The sequence below is a fragment of the Colletotrichum costaricense genome (genome assembly GCF_030867565.1).
Source record: "Colletotrichum costaricense strain IMI 309622 chromosome Unknown Scaffold_8.1, whole genome shotgun sequence".
NCBI classification, from domain to species: Eukaryota; Fungi; Ascomycota; class Sordariomycetes; order Glomerellales; family Glomerellaceae; genus Colletotrichum; species Colletotrichum costaricense.
Window position 1 is genome coordinate 2,378,378 of NW_026848237.1, and position 14,569 is coordinate 2,392,946.

Consider the following 14,569-nt stretch of genomic DNA (forward strand, 5'->3'; position numbering starts at 1 on the left):
GTGGTATCAAAACATGGAGCGCGAGGCACGAGTGTGTAGAAACAAAAAGGTAGAACCAAACAGAGCAACCCGGGCTCGGCTGTGTGCCGTATTTCCCCTCGGTACAACCATGACCAGGTGACAGATTTCTTGCGTGACAATAAGACGAACAGACGCTATATGGTTGTTGTAATTTTCTCCATACTTGATAGAGAGGTCGTGATCTTCATTCAGGTCGTGGCTTCGCGCCGGCGCGGCTTGGGCAACTAAGCCAAGTTCGACTTCTTCCGGCGACCAAACATTTTGGAAAAGCTGCTACCGCTGCTTTGTTGCTGAGGCTCTCCGGTAGCGGCACGGGCCGCAGGCGTCATCTGTGGCGGCTCGGAGCTGCGAAGGAATGAGGCCAGGTCGTTGGTGCGGCTCGTGGACGAAACGGCCTCCCTTGGCTCAAACTTCTTCATCGGCACGCGTCCCGAGGAATGCATGGCTCCACGGCTGGCAGTAGCGTCAGAAGCCCCGTACTTGTCCTGACCAGGAGCGTTGACTTGGATTGGAACGTGACCATGTGCACCTCCAGCGCGGCTGTTCAAGGACCGACTGTCAACCTTGGCTGGTTTTGCGCTGTTGGATCCCGCACTGCTGTCCTTTCTGGAGAAGCGTCCAATAAGACTAGGAGCGCTCGCCTTCCTCTTGGGAACGTTGTGAGGGGCGGCAGCGGGTTCGGGCGGCGGCGAGTAGTTCTTCAAAAAGTCGGCCAGGCTCTCTTCCTTCTTTGGCGGAGGCCGGACAGCTTGCGCGTAATCCTCCTCGTCTTCATCGCTAAGGTCGATGGCGTACGGATCGCGCACGCGACGTCTCGTGCGCTTGGGCATCATTTCGTCGTCATCAAAGCCGTTGCCACTGGGACGATTCTTGAGAAGAGCGCTCTGGGAGTTGATCGACGACTGTACAGAGGGCTGGGTGATATCCGTCACGTTGGTCGACGCTTGACTGTATCGAATATCTGGCAAGCTGGCATCAACAGCTTTGCCACCCACAGCACCCGACATCTGGTCAGAATCCATCGTTGTCCGGAATGGAGCCACTGTTCGAGGAATACGGGGATTGCTCGAGCTAGGCGGTCCTCGTCGGATGAAATCGATTAGGTCCGAGTTATCCTCGCGATTGTCGACGGCAGCATCCCGCGCTTGTAGTCGTGGCCGGTTGTTCGATGATGAGATGCGTCTCGAATCCAAGCTGTGTTTCACAGGCGGCGGTGGGCCGCTGACGTTCCGTAGGGGTGCAGGACCGTTGTCAGCTGTCGGGCCGGTAGACCTGATGAAGTCGGCAAAATCGTTCATCGCAGTGTCGCGGGGTACCCGAGCGTCTCTCGCCTGTGGACCGCCGGTACGCGACCGAGTGAGGGTTGTGCTAGGAGGTGCCTTCGGAACGAAACCTTTGTTCTTGGCTTCGGGTGGGTGCGAGTTCAAGCCGGTTGCGCGGCTGACAGACATGGTCCTTCGGATATCGATTCCAGAGACAGACCTGTTACGTTCGCCGTTCAAGGCCGTGCGGGCGTCTTCGCTCCTCCTCGACTTGGGTCCAACTACCGGACTTGCGCTTTGTGCACGGTTTCCCTACATGACCATTAGTGGATGCCATGGAGGCAATTAAGAAACACAACTCACATCAATGTCACGCATGCTCTCCGGCGTAAGCGTGTACTGAATGGTCTGGTCACTCTGAATGAGCTCCTCAAAGTTACGAGCGAGGTTATCGGCACGGCCGGAAGCCTTGCTATCTTCAGAAGTCCTGACGGCTCGGATCTTGCCCGTGCTCGAAGAGCCAGAGGAGCCGGAGGTTCGCAGGTGCCTGGGGCGATCGGGGGAGTCGCGTCCAGCAGCAGCAGATCGCTCAACAGTCACGACTCCGATGCTCGCCGCTGGGGAGTGAGTTCCATTGGCTGACCGACCACCACTGCGGTCAGTCACGTTTGGCGTCGTATGAGACCGATGGCGTGGCGAAGGTTCCTCGGCGATAGGCCCGTTGTTGTGCGTGTCCCTCAAGATGGTGACTTTAGTGGCGGATGAAGTGTGATCGCGACGAGGTGACCCTGTGCGTTGGGAAGAATTGAAAATAGCCTGGGAAGACCTGATTGCAGGAGTACCGGCTGTGGGCGTTGGTATTGACGCAGCCGATGTTAGCCGTGAAGGTTGAGCTTGGGCATCCTCGTCAACTTCTGAGATGGACTCGTTTGTGTTTTGTCTCCGAGACAACTTCTCAACGGGAGACCGAGTACGCGGTGTCGAGGTTGATGACCGAATAATGGTTTCAATCTCTACTGGCTTAGGCTTCGGCTTCTCTTCGATGATGGGTGGTGTTACGCGAGAAACACTGTTGGCACGGGAGAGGCTGGCCTGCTGAGAGCGGTCAGAAGCGTCAACCGAAGACGCTCTGGAGCCGGTCACAGGGCTCTTAGGCCCGTGAACGTCAACAACGCGAGCTGAGTGGACGCTAGGTGTTCTTTGCAACAACTTTGGAGCGACCACGACAGGTTTGCCGGAGTCGGAGATGCTCGGAGAGCTACGCCCAGCGATGGAAACTCTAGAGGAGGTGCAAATTTCTGGTTCCTCGGTAAAATCGTCGATATCGCCACTTTCTTCTGCTGATCGAGTCTCCTTCTGTGGTGGCTTGCCTGTGGAAGCAACAGCAACTGTGGTCGCTGCGGATGCCGCAGTCGCGACGACAGGGGCGACAACTTGTGAGATGCGATTAGGGTTGCGAGGCTTCGGCTCAGGAGCTTCATCAGAGACTGGCTTTGACTCTTCTTCCCGAGTCTCAGCCGGCCCTTGCTCTACGATCGGCTTAGTGAAGTCGTCTGGGGTTGGCAGCGTCTCGGTTGGCTGGGCTTCCACAGCCTCTGTAGAAATTTCCTTCTCTGGAATGCCGACCTGCTCATCAACCAAACCAGTCTCAATTGGCTCAGCCCGGGTGCGTTTGACAATTGGAGAGGTGTATGGGGACGGCGAAGGGGTCGGCAAGGAATTTGAGCGCTTGCGAGTCGAGGGAGCAGTTGGCGTGTGAGGTTGAGACATTGTGGGGGTGGGCAAATCATTGCTGGGCTGGGAAGTAAAAATCATCAGGCTCTTCGGTCGTTGCGCCGCCGGCTCGTCTTCACCTTCATGATCCGACTCGTCGTCGCTGTAGGAAGCCAATCCCGGTACTTCGATCTCATCAACATCGCGACCCCCCATCGGCAGAGGGATGGCCGATGCTTTCACGTATTCCTCTACGTCGTCGATTTCGGGTTCCTCGATTGGGGCTTCTTGAATTCCGAGGCCCTTTACAGGGAGCGCGGTCTCGCGGGCCTCCGGAGTACTGGATTGTCTGGGATGACCGGAAGAATTGCGCGAAAAGGGGCGCGATTCCAGAGTAGGAGAACGCAACCTCTTCTTCCATGCCCGCCAAAGTCTGCCAAGAGTCCTGTCAAGTGCGACCCGTTCCATGTCCAGCTCCTCAACCACAATCCTGTCAGCAACATCGGCAATGCTCTTTGCGCCCTCCTTGGGCTCCTTCTCGAACTTCGCTCGTAGACGGTGGTATGCGGCTTGGCCGGCAATGACCAGGGCTTGTTCGCCCATGTATTCGAGGATTGACGTCAAGAAAATAGCGACCGCAGGGGAGATGACTTCGGGCCCGCGCTCATCCATGGCAGGCTTGAGATTTTCCTGCTCCATGTAGTAGTCTTCGTCTTCCTCCTCCATGTCACCGAGCGACGAGTACACCATGCACCTCAGCCGCGTCCGCTTCCAAACAAGTTCTAAGTCCCAGTCCCTCTGCGAGGACGGACTTTGCGACTGGATCAGGTCATCCTCATCACCTCCGCCAAGGTACTCCCGCAGCTCCTCATCAGCCTGATTAATAGCATCTTTGGCGAGTTTTGGTTTCAAGACTTCGGACACAGCTGGTCGCAGGGCGGCAAGAGTCGTTGCGCGGGAGGCAGACAAAAAGTTGAAGAGGAGCTGGTCGAGGAAGCTATTCACCAATTGCAGCGCAGCTGTCGACACCAAAGCCGTCTCTCCTGCGGGTTCGATTCCATGTTGATCGTACCAGGTATCTGCGTGACTATCGTGATCGTTGGTGACGATCTGAGAAGCGGCCGAGGCGGCAATGAAGGCGGGTTCGGGTGATACGGAGAGAGGAGGCGACATCAGGCCAGCGCTCATAATGGTGGAAGGGCGATCGCTCGACACGCTCTGGGTGCGCGACCTCGTCTGGAATTGGGGCGAAGAGAGACCAGAAGTTGGTAGCGACACAGCGGCCGGATCAGCACTTGTGTTGGCCATGTTTGCTGGAAGTCCGGGTCTATAAGTCGGGGAAACCAGTACTGCAGGTCTCCTGGGCCCAGGTGAGACCACAGGAGATTAGATTGAGGCGACACAAATATTGGTAAAGGTAGTATTCTCGCGAGCGAATGACGATGGGTCCTTTCAAGTGATCTCGGAAGTATTGACAGGCGTTTGCGACTATTACAGAAATGATAACGCGAAAGGGAAGGCTAGGAGGGTATGACGGATGGCTGCGCAAGTTGAGTTGTTAGCCAAGTTATTTTTTGTCAATCGAGCAGTGGACGGCGATTGCAGAGCTGAAACACCTGGTCCACGTTCGCATGGCAGTGAAGGACCTGGGTGTGATCCACTTGGGGGGTAGAGGTAGACAGAGATTCATGCGTGGTAACCACGTCTTGCAGAACGTGTGGCACTGACGAAGAGACTGTGTCGGGGGTGGGAGTGGGAGTGGAAAATCGGGTGAAATGGTTCGGTACGAAGTATCGGCGTGGCAGAGACGATCAATCCGTATAAGAGCTGAGGAGGTTGCCGTGCAGTCCAGGGGAACGAGGAAGACGCGGTCCTTGGCTCGACCGGGGCGACGAACGGGTGACTGAGTTTCGACGCAGGCAGGCGAACATGGGGGTATGTTGAGTTTGGAGAGGCAGTACAGTATCCGTTGATGGGAACTTTGCTTGATGTGCTGGCCAGGAGACGGCGGCGCGAAGGGCTGGGTGTGCACAGGTGGGTGTGGAAGGACCGGGAAGGTACAGACGAAAGAGACTCGCAACAAACGTACCTGACGCTGAGTGCGACGGTGATGCAAGAAAGTTTCTGTCCGGACAGGTGACGATGATAGCAGGGCGTGTTGGAAGTAGTAGAGGGCCGATTGGTATATGTAGCGATGGTGGATATAAGCTGAGATTCAACAACGAGAGCAGAAAGGTGGTATGGATATCATGCGACCAGCGGAGGGGTGGCCAGCTCGAAACGTAGATGTTGGGGAGAAGAAAGTTGCGGTGGAGGAGGAGGAGAGTCGGAGCTGAGCTGAGCGTTAGGTTGGCAATGGAGAAAAGAAGATGACCAAGGTGAGAAATGAGGTCTGTCTGGGGAGGTGGAGGAGAGAAGAAGCCGGTACAGCAAGCGCGGCAGGTTGAGACTTGGTTGACAGAGAGCGAGAGACTCGAGAGTGGTGCTCGAGAAAGAAAGAGAGTGAGAGAGAGAGAAGCCGATGCGCATGAGCCACCAGCCAGACAGACCAAGACAAGCCAAAGAAAACGGACGACGAACTGAGGCCAGGAGGACGAGTTGCGACCAGGACGGAAGAGGAAGTCTTGGGAAGCTTAGTGCAAAGGGTGTTTTTTTTTTTTTTTGTCGCGCGCCGCCTTTGAGATGGTGGTGTTAGTGCAGGTGGGCAGAGTGCATTGGAAGTGACATAGCCAGTGGAGGCAGGCGTGGCAGGGTAAGCACCTAAGTATCCATACCTGAGCACCTCAGCATGCAGTCTGTAGGAAGGTACCTGGCTAAGATTTGATGCTAGGCAATATTTAGATGTTCATTTTGGGCCGGGATAGATGCACCTCAAGACTACGGAGTAATACTGTCTGAACGAATACAGAGTACTTATTATTTGTCGGGTGTGGTTCACGTTGTGTAGTCGTGGGTGAATATCGCGGTGTGAATCATGAAAGGGCAAAGAACAGGTGGAAGCTCTGGTCAATTCAATTCAATCTGGGCTCTGTTCCCCTCCTCGTGCGGCGTGCGGCGTGCCCCTGAGCTGGAGGTGTGGGAACAGTGCGGGAGGTGAGGTGAGGCTTGGCTCCTGGAGGACAGACACTGGAGCGTGGAGTGGTTCCGTCCCTGAGGTGTCTAGATGTGGGCGATGGATGATCCAATGCATCTGAGCACGAGAGGAAAGATGCCCACCATTCAGGTACCAAGCATCTGAGGCAAGCCGAATGTGCTGTGTTCCTCGGGTGGTCAGGTACGGGCTAAGGTAGGTATATGCATGCCTGCATGCAAAGTCCAGGGGTGCAAAAAGCGAGCGAGCGAGCCGTCCTTCCCTTCCCCGTGCGGTGTGCAGCGTGGTCCCCCTCCCCAAGGGACCCAATTGCTTTCGGACGATGGTCAAATGTTTGGGATGGTGGGGCAGAATGCTGCAAAGGAAGGACTCATGGAAAAGAAGGTGAAGACGAAGCGTCAAAAGCCCAAGGTACCTTACCTAAAGTACCTTATCCGGGAAGTGACAACCCGCCGCAGGTGCCTCTTCACTATTCAAAGCTCGGGGCGAGTACAAAAGTACGTCAGGTAAGGTACATGACACCTCATGGAACCTTCCCGTCCTGTCTTGCTTTGCCTCGACAATCTTGGGCAGGTGGAAAGTGCAAACATCTTTCATACCTCCAACCTTCTCTCTCAAGTCAGGGCAGACAGAACGCGCTCAAGACAAAACTTCAAGAACGGTTACAACAGGTTGTAAAACACCCGCTCGCGTTCTCGATTCTCTACTACCGTGTGTCTCACTGCGAGGCTCAGAGACGTCAGCGGGAGGGAACCAAGGCAGGACTAGCGTCTCGCGTCTCCAAGAAAGGTCTCGTCGCGGTCGTTGTCTCCAGCATGATGGGATGGTTTCGGTGACATTTGCTCATTGCCCACTGTCGAGCCCCTTGCAGTGTGGAGGAAGAAATGGAATCAATGGATGACAGGAGGAAGCCTGGAAGTGTTTCCATCCAAGACTTCCCGGCGAAAAGAGGACCCTGGGACCTGCACAAGACTGGGGTGGCTGGCACTCGTCATGATTTATGTACTCAGATGCGAAAGTCAAAGGCCAAATATCTATCCGTATGTGTCCGTGTAAACCACGATAAAAGAGGCTCTGATCCGAATAGGTAAATGAAATGCATCTCTCTTGGCCGGCAATCTGTCTATGTTGTATCATTTTCGTCCTAGCCAGATTCAAATTTGCCTGCGCCTCTTGTTGTGCAACAAGTCTGCGATTATCGAAAATACTTGATGGATTCGTCAACCCCGGGTCCCTGCCCAGGCAATCAAGCACCCCCCGTGTTGGCCCCTTTTTTGATGTTCCTGGTAGATGAGATATGGACCGGTGACCCGTCGTCGACGAAACAACCATTGCCAGACGGGTATCGGGGTTCCTGTCTCGAAACGATGCCAGATACTACTGACTACGGTGAATCCTCTGCGAGGTTTACCCTTCGAAGCCTTCACACCAATATGCGCGCATACCTAGCTTGTTCGTGCGGATACGGAGCCCACGGTCAAAATCGTCCTAGCGAGAGCGACATTGAACCAACTACCTTGCGGAAAGGGGCAAGGTAAGTCCACGTTGAGATGAGAGAAAGGGAAGGGGGCAAAGGGTAAAAAAAAAAAGTCTCCGACTGCGAAGAGCCGGACGAATCGGTAGAAAATGAGCTTACGTTGTGCTGGTCTGCTGTTGCAGGGATATAGATGCAAGGTCGCAAACAGAGTGGATTCTTATGGTTTCTCAGTTAATTAGACGCAAAGGGGCCCTGACCCTGAACCCTGTCTCTTTCTCGCTCTTGAGTCTTGGCCCTACTCCCCTGCTGCCGCCTGCCGTGTGACCTCGTCTTCCGTCTAGACCGTCGGGGTCGTGATCGTGGTCTGCGATTTACGACAAAGTCAGGTGCCCAGTTGTACGGATACTCGTAGCTATACGTATATATCCCCATCAAACGGGAGCTTCTCGGTCGAAAATCGCGCCAGACCTTTGGGTCCGATTTACACATCATGCCGGCATCCAATAGACTTCAATTCGATAGTCTTGTCCTGGGTCTCGTCTTGCCTGTTCAACGTCAAACAAACACAACATCACCAACTTGAGTGTCCGCAGAGGGTCGTATCAGTCGCAGCGATCATGAGTCCAGGAAAGAGGTTCCCACCGACAGGTGGAGAGATCCACTTCCACACGCGACGCATCCTGGCGCAGAACAGTGCTAAATACGGAGATTCACGGTCTGAATTACACAGTATACTTTGTGCCAACCTCACGTTGCACCACCAATTCATCTTCCCCGCGGTTAGCGACAAAGAGACGAAGCCATCGCCAGCGATGGTTCCTTCCGTTATTGGTTCCAAAAGCTGAAATGACCATACGTTGGGCGGATATTACTTCGATCAGTATCAAAGGACAACACGAGGCGTCACATTCCTCTTGTTCCCAGCACCAGTGTCAACACGCCTTAGTGTAGCCGTGTCGTTCCTCAACCGACACGGCAGCCATCACTCTCAAGATTCAACATCCCGAGACATCATCGTCTGCAACTCTGCTTCAATCGCCTCGCATAGCATAACGTCTTGTCGTGGCGTACCAGCTTACTTCCCTCTTGGCTTCTGCCTGCATCTTGAAGCCCCTCTCATCAATGATCTCCATGGCATTCATCAGGCCATCTGGCGGAATGACTCGTTTCTTCTTTCTGGTGTTGACACTGCAGAAGCAAGATTGAGAGTGTTGCATTTTCTTTCTTACTCGTGCGCGAGCATGTACATCAAGCCTCAAAGCCCACTCTTCGGCCGGGTCTCTCTGCGGCGGGCAGGAAAAAGAAACAACTCATCTACCTAAACCTCAGATTATCTACCGCACGCAATCCTCCTTGGTTTCCACCATACCGGTCTGCCTCTTCGATGGCGGGGATACAAACTCGGTCAGCAAGCCCAGATCTTGCATCACGTTGCTCATGTACACGGCTTTCGACACATACAGTGCAACCGTCACATCGTCTCGCAGTCTGCGACGTGCCATCGTCCTTCTGCTAAGTGGTCTCCAGCCTGCTTGAAGCGTTTTCAATGGCCCTCTCCAGACTCTCCTGCACCTCTGCGGCCCTATCAGCATGTCTTTCCAGAAATCCGGCCCTTTTGGCTGCTCATGCTGGTGGACTTCGAGACGAGTCCACGGAAACAACTCTTTCCATGATCCTGTCAGCATCGGTTACATCAAGAATAGCCCCGCCAACGTGCAGCCCGCCAGCAAGACTTGCCGGAGCGACGAAACGAAACGAGCGGACAGAGCCGGGTTGTCGCGCATTCCAAACGGGGTCACAGTTCTCAGACCTCTCGATCAAATATCAGGTGAAAGCCAAGACTCAAGAGTCAACGCGAGGATGAAACTCCCGCGGCCGTTGCATGAGCAAACAGAGACCCAGTTCTCTCAGCTGCCTCTCCACTTTCTATTGTCGAGAGCTGATCGCACGCGGCACGCAGCGCGCACGAATGCTTGACTTTTATCATGTCAGATGATGATGGGACGAATGACCCAGCATCGGCGCGCTACTGATGGTTTCTTCACGTCCGAGCTACAAGCTACGTTACCGACATCGGGGTTTAATTGTCAAAGAGTCGAGTCAATCTCGGCGCTCCAGCACTGGAAATCGTTACCACGGCCCACTCTGGATGCCAAAGTCGCAATTCCCAATGGACGCACCATTACCTTCTCGCACAGACAAGGGGCCAGAGGACGACTGACATTCGTCAATCTGAGATGCCAACGATCACGCCGATGAAGCGCGAACCGATGGCAGTCGTTGAGGAGCAGAATTACTGCACATCACACACTGTGACCCTTAGGTTGACGCAATGCTTGGAAACAATCCCACATTTGAGCGTCCAGACACTCCAAAGCTATAACATCTCGGCCAGTCACAGTAGTACACGATGATACTCCGAGACTCTCCATTTCTACACTCTCCACCTACTGGAGCCAGAGCAATCAATCTGCTGGCGTAGTGTACACTACCCCAAAAATCCCCCCAAGTTGCGTCTGACCGAATCAATTAGCGGGGCAAAAGGTGGTGCCAGCTGAACCCCCAGGTTTAGAAGAACGTCGTAGTTTATTAAACTTGGGGCTCTAACCACCAAGCGCCTTGTCAAAGAGACGACGATATGCTACGTCCGCGAGATACGGGGCTTTGCTAGCCCGACAGTCTCAGCTTAGCCTGCACACTGCTATGGATCCATAGTTGGCAGATGCCCAAATAATGACCAGCCCAAAAGCCACCGGGCCTTGTCCCGAGCTGCTAGGCTGCGCCTGGACCACAAAGAGGCGCAACATCCGCCGTATCATTTGGCGATCCTTCTTCAAAAGACCGTCCTCCATAGAGACGGTGCCCGGCTATCTGCGTCGGAGGCGTAAGGGTGTATGTATGCCCGGTTGTCAGCTCTCACGAGTCGATAGATCGCCGGCCTGCCGTTCCGTCGCGACAGTCGATGGATCAATGAGCGCCTCTTTGGTGTTCTTTACTGGCTCTTGGCAAACCAATCTGCCTACGACGGAACTTCAGAACACCTCATGGACCTCGTACGGTATGCCGTTGTTTGGTCGATAAGCCTCATGCTTCATGTTCAAGTTACGAGACCGTAGCTAATAAGATGCATAGCGCATGTCTTCGGAAAAGTTGTCCGGCACCCGTGCTTTGGCTGGCAAGAATTTAACAATATTCCCTCTGATGATATTTGGGTTGGAGCAAACACTGTGATGCCGTGCTGCAACAACAAAATCTCCAAGAGCGGGTTAAGCAGCTACGGCTATTTTTTCCCGCCTCGTGCCATGCATCCACGTCGCTGTCGCACGCCGCGGACGTTAACTTCTTCGGGATGAAATAAGGCTGGCTGTGGACCTGGGGCCTTGGAGTTGGGCGGTTCTGTTCAGTCAACTAGCTTGCAGAAGCTCGCTGCTTGTTTGAGTCGATCTTCTGTCGCTCATCCGCGGTCTTTCCATTCCGCCGGCCCTAGGGAACTCTGTCGCAGCCTGTGAAATATTTGGTTAATGTCTCGCCGGTGAAGGCATCTAGTGGTGGGTAGACTAAGGGTTGGAGGGTGTGGGCTTGTCATTATCCTTCATGGCGATCTGCATCGGGCAGAAGCCAGTGGCAGCACCATTATCGAGCTTTCGGTACTGGAAGCTATCAACGTCGGCGCGGCATCCCAGGCAGTCTGCGTTTGTTGATCGGAAGACCTCAGCAGTTGAGAAAAGGCGTTTGCTACAGCGCATGTAAGCATCGGCAGAGGCAAACACGCATATATCGACCTAGCTGAGGATTCGGTCTTCGCAAGGGTTGTACTACTCAACATGGTGTCCCGTCTGATCCCTAGCTAAACCGGCAGGCCGTATTTCACAACTACACTCAAGTGTGTCACGGGCATCCGGCCTCCATTCCGCGCCTGCTTCGTCATCAGCCAACGGCGTGTTGTGGGCGCTGCAAACGGAAGCGAGCTCCCCAAGCTATCATCGGTCGGTTCGTTTGCAAACGCCATCCCGACCCAGCCGGCAAGCGACTTGACGTCTCAATGCACGATAACCATGTTTTCGCGTGCGCTAGAGTGGTGGAATTCTCCAGCGAGAGACGAGGATCCCTCGATGGCCATTGCTCTTCGGCCATGACCTGATACTGTGCGACCGTCAAAAACTCTAACATCTGGTAGAGTTGGCAACAAGGAGATGAGTTCCTGAGGCCAGGCAAACAAAATAGATGGAAAACAAAGACTCGGCGGGATGACAATACTTGGCTTCCGCTCCTACACCCAATCAGCTGCCGTTTCTTTCGGATAAGATCTGGCCGGTACAACCAGTAATAAGCCTCTTGGCGAGTCTTTGTTCCATGCCCTCTCACTCTGACAAGTGGTTCGAGTAACGAGGGTAACACACGCGGCCTCCATTTTGTGTAATCGCAAGTACCCATCTTTGACTGCGAGGGCACGCATCATCTTCGAGAAACCATCAAAGCTTATGTCACCTGATTTGTGTCCTCGACTTCAGTACTTGGTACCGAGGCTCCGTCGTCAAACTACCCCAGATACCTCTACGCCCAGTCGAAAGCCTCAGCACCAGCAAGCTTTCACACAAGCAAAGCACAGCGTGTTGTGCTCGCAGCTCCCATACTAAGCTCGAACGCCAGTGCTGCGCCAGAACTATCAAACAAAGGATCGTGATAATACAGCTTTGTTTGTTGACTGCTTGCCTGGCATATGGAGCTTGAGCACACAGGCTGACGATGACCGAGCTCACCCCAGTCGCTTTGATCTACAGTCACAGATCCGGCCTTCCTAGATTTCTCGTTCCCAATTACGCCAATATGTTAACAGCAGCACCCAGTCCTCTTTGCTCGTGGTTGGTGATTCTGGCTCACCGTTGCGTTCGCACGGTTTACTGTACGGTATTGCTCGAGATCCATGCTCTGTATCTGGGACCCTTTCTCGATACGTGCGGCGCCGGCAGCTAGTCAACCTGGTCCTTTAATCTATTACATTTGACGCAACTAGTGCAAACTGCATTTATTGGCTCGAGCTCTTAATATTGAACAACGATGGTGCCCGGGTTGTCAGGCAGAAGTAACTGGGTAGAGTTTGGGCAAACACGATCTCCCTTTATGGAATCTTACATCAAAGAAGTACGGAGTACATTTCAGGTTCTATCATCTCCTGTTCAGATTCGATCGCTTCACGTGGCAATGTGGTACTACGAAAAACTCTAGAAGCAGTATTCTTCGGTCTTCTTTTCCTTCCTCTACCCCTGGTGCCCTGGTCCTTCACCCCGTACCTGCCCGGAATCATGTAAGAAAGAGTGACGAGCCGTCTCATGTCGTGGCCCTCGATTCTCCCGCTCCTCGCCCCGCCTGCTCTTCCCTTCCCTGCCTAGGACCCTGCGGCTATGGAGGGAGAAGAGTAGGAAGACGCCAAAGTCATTGCCTTTATTGCATTAGACTGGAAACCGAAGTGTAAGTAGAACGATGCCCGCCCAAATGAGCTTGTGCGGCGAGTCGTTGATTTTGAGCTGGCCCCTTTGCCGAAACACACCAACGACCGCGATGCCTTGATCCGCTGTCGTGTCAGGCGGGGGCCAGCCAGCCAGTAGAAGTCCACTGCTGAAGGGTTGAGGATAGGTGGCTCTGGTATGTAAGGCAGAGCAGATGCGAGCGGGCTTGCTGCTGCCGAGGACAAGGGCGTGGACGATCTTCGCGGTTATGGTATCACACGTGTTATGTTAATTTTGGAAGCTGCTGCTACGGGTGGGTTGCTGCTTTTTTTCCCTTTTGCGGCGGCTTGAGAAGAGAGCCTCCCTTACCGTTGTTCCCGGCGATATCACAACTTATTGGTGTAACTTACTCGATTTGCGCTGGTGATTTCGGGCGTAGCAAGGCCGAGATCCCACTCGTTCGGAGAACAAGGCGTTCTCGAGAGAGGCATGGCAAGAAAAGGACATTTTCCTTGGAAAACAACTTTCCTGGGGGACTGCTTGGCGCACAATATTGTCAATGCTGATGCCACGCAGTACTCTTTGTCTCGAAAGTCTGCTCCGAGCCCTTGATGAAACAAGTCCCTCCGTCAGCAGTGTCCGACGTCAGAGACCCGGGGCTAGCATTATCATCACGGTTATCTAGGGAATGCGTTCTACTCGCCGTATCAGATCCGGACCGAAAGGAGTTGCCGACTCCGTCGCCGCGGACGTCAACGGCCCGGCGAAGGACTTCGGCCAGGAGCGCAACTCTCACTCTCTGGCTCTCATCTTCGTCTTCATCCTTTTCCTCGTCGTCACCTCGCCTCGCTGCACGAGTGTGCGATGGCTGCGGCGGAGGAGACGGCGAGGGCGGGGGCGTAGGCGGCGGGATCGGAAGCGGAAACACGCTCTGCTGCTGGGCTTCGCGGCGGCGGCAGACGAGGCACTTGCCCGGTTGGCGGAAGACGCCGGAGCATGAAAGGTCTGGGCATTCTTTGTCACCCCGCGACGAGCCGTTGAGGGAGCAAGAGCGAGAGGTGGATGCTTGTTTGCAGCATGGGTGAGTTATGTGGTGGCCCTGCCAGCAGCCGCAGGCGACGTGGTAGACGTTTTCTGCGAGGCACATTTTGTGAGATGATTCTGTGCTGCGGTGTTTCCCTTGATGGTTGGGCTGTGTTGAGTGGCGAGGATGTTGGCTTACCTTGGTATATCGTCAGATTCGATCAGGAGGTGGACTGGTTCGAGTTGAGATTGGTGATGTGTGTCAATTGCTCTGTAGTGTTATCAAGCTTGGGGGTTTTCGAAGTCTTTGAAGGATGGGTGAGCTTTCGTTGTTTTATCCCTCTTTCCCGTCTCTTGTAAGTTGGGGCTTGGAGGGAAGCCTTGTGATATAGACCCAGGGAAGGGGAGACGCAGACATGCTTCTCGTGAACATGGCATCCGTAGATCTTTGTGATATGTGTTGTTGAAAGTTGAAGTTTACTTTGTTCGAATAAACACAATGGCTCTGATGTTGACGAGAGAAAGAAACTGGCTG

The 14,569-nt window shown here is 54.1% G+C and overlaps 4 protein-coding genes across 4 annotated transcripts, besides 1 other annotated feature; all 4 read right to left on the minus strand.

The window, feature by feature from the left end:
* Positions 1 to 245: 245 nt before the first annotated feature.
* CCOS01_08807 (uncharacterized protein) lies at positions 246 to 4,304 on the minus strand (the record flags this gene model as incomplete). The annotated part of the gene is made up of 2 exons (XM_060456968.1): positions 246 to 1,595; positions 1,647 to 4,304. The coding sequence occupies 2 exons, from the start codon at positions 4,302 to 4,304 to the stop codon at positions 246 to 248; spliced, it is 4,008 nt and encodes a 1,335-aa protein (XP_060313242.1).
* Positions 4,305 to 8,045: 3,741 nt separating this feature from the next.
* On the minus strand, positions 8,046 to 9,249 carry CCOS01_08808 (uncharacterized protein; the record flags this gene model as incomplete). Its single annotated transcript, XM_060456969.1, has 3 exons — positions 8,046 to 8,109; positions 8,636 to 8,752; positions 8,903 to 9,249. 3 exons carry the CDS (start codon positions 9,247 to 9,249, stop codon positions 8,046 to 8,048), a joined length of 528 nt encoding a protein of 175 aa, XP_060313243.1.
* A 1,907-nt stretch (positions 9,250 to 11,156) lies between these two features.
* Positions 11,157 to 11,573, minus strand: CCOS01_08809 (uncharacterized protein; the record flags this gene model as incomplete). The annotated part of the gene is made up of 2 exons (XM_060456970.1): positions 11,157 to 11,346; positions 11,431 to 11,573. 2 exons carry the CDS (start codon positions 11,571 to 11,573, stop codon positions 11,157 to 11,159), a joined length of 333 nt encoding a protein of 110 aa, XP_060313244.1.
* A 1,652-nt stretch (positions 11,574 to 13,225) lies between these two features.
* Positions 13,226 to 13,303: a sequence feature (Short protein (CCOS01_08810, KAK1526392.1) was converted to a misc_feature.).
* A 264-nt stretch (positions 13,304 to 13,567) lies between these two features.
* Positions 13,568 to 14,158, minus strand: CCOS01_08811 (uncharacterized protein; the record flags this gene model as incomplete). The annotated part of the gene is made up of 1 exon (XM_060456971.1): positions 13,568 to 14,158. The coding sequence occupies one exon, from the start codon at positions 14,156 to 14,158 to the stop codon at positions 13,568 to 13,570; it is 591 nt and encodes a 196-aa protein (XP_060313245.1).
* Between the last annotated feature and the right edge of the window lie 411 nt (positions 14,159 to 14,569).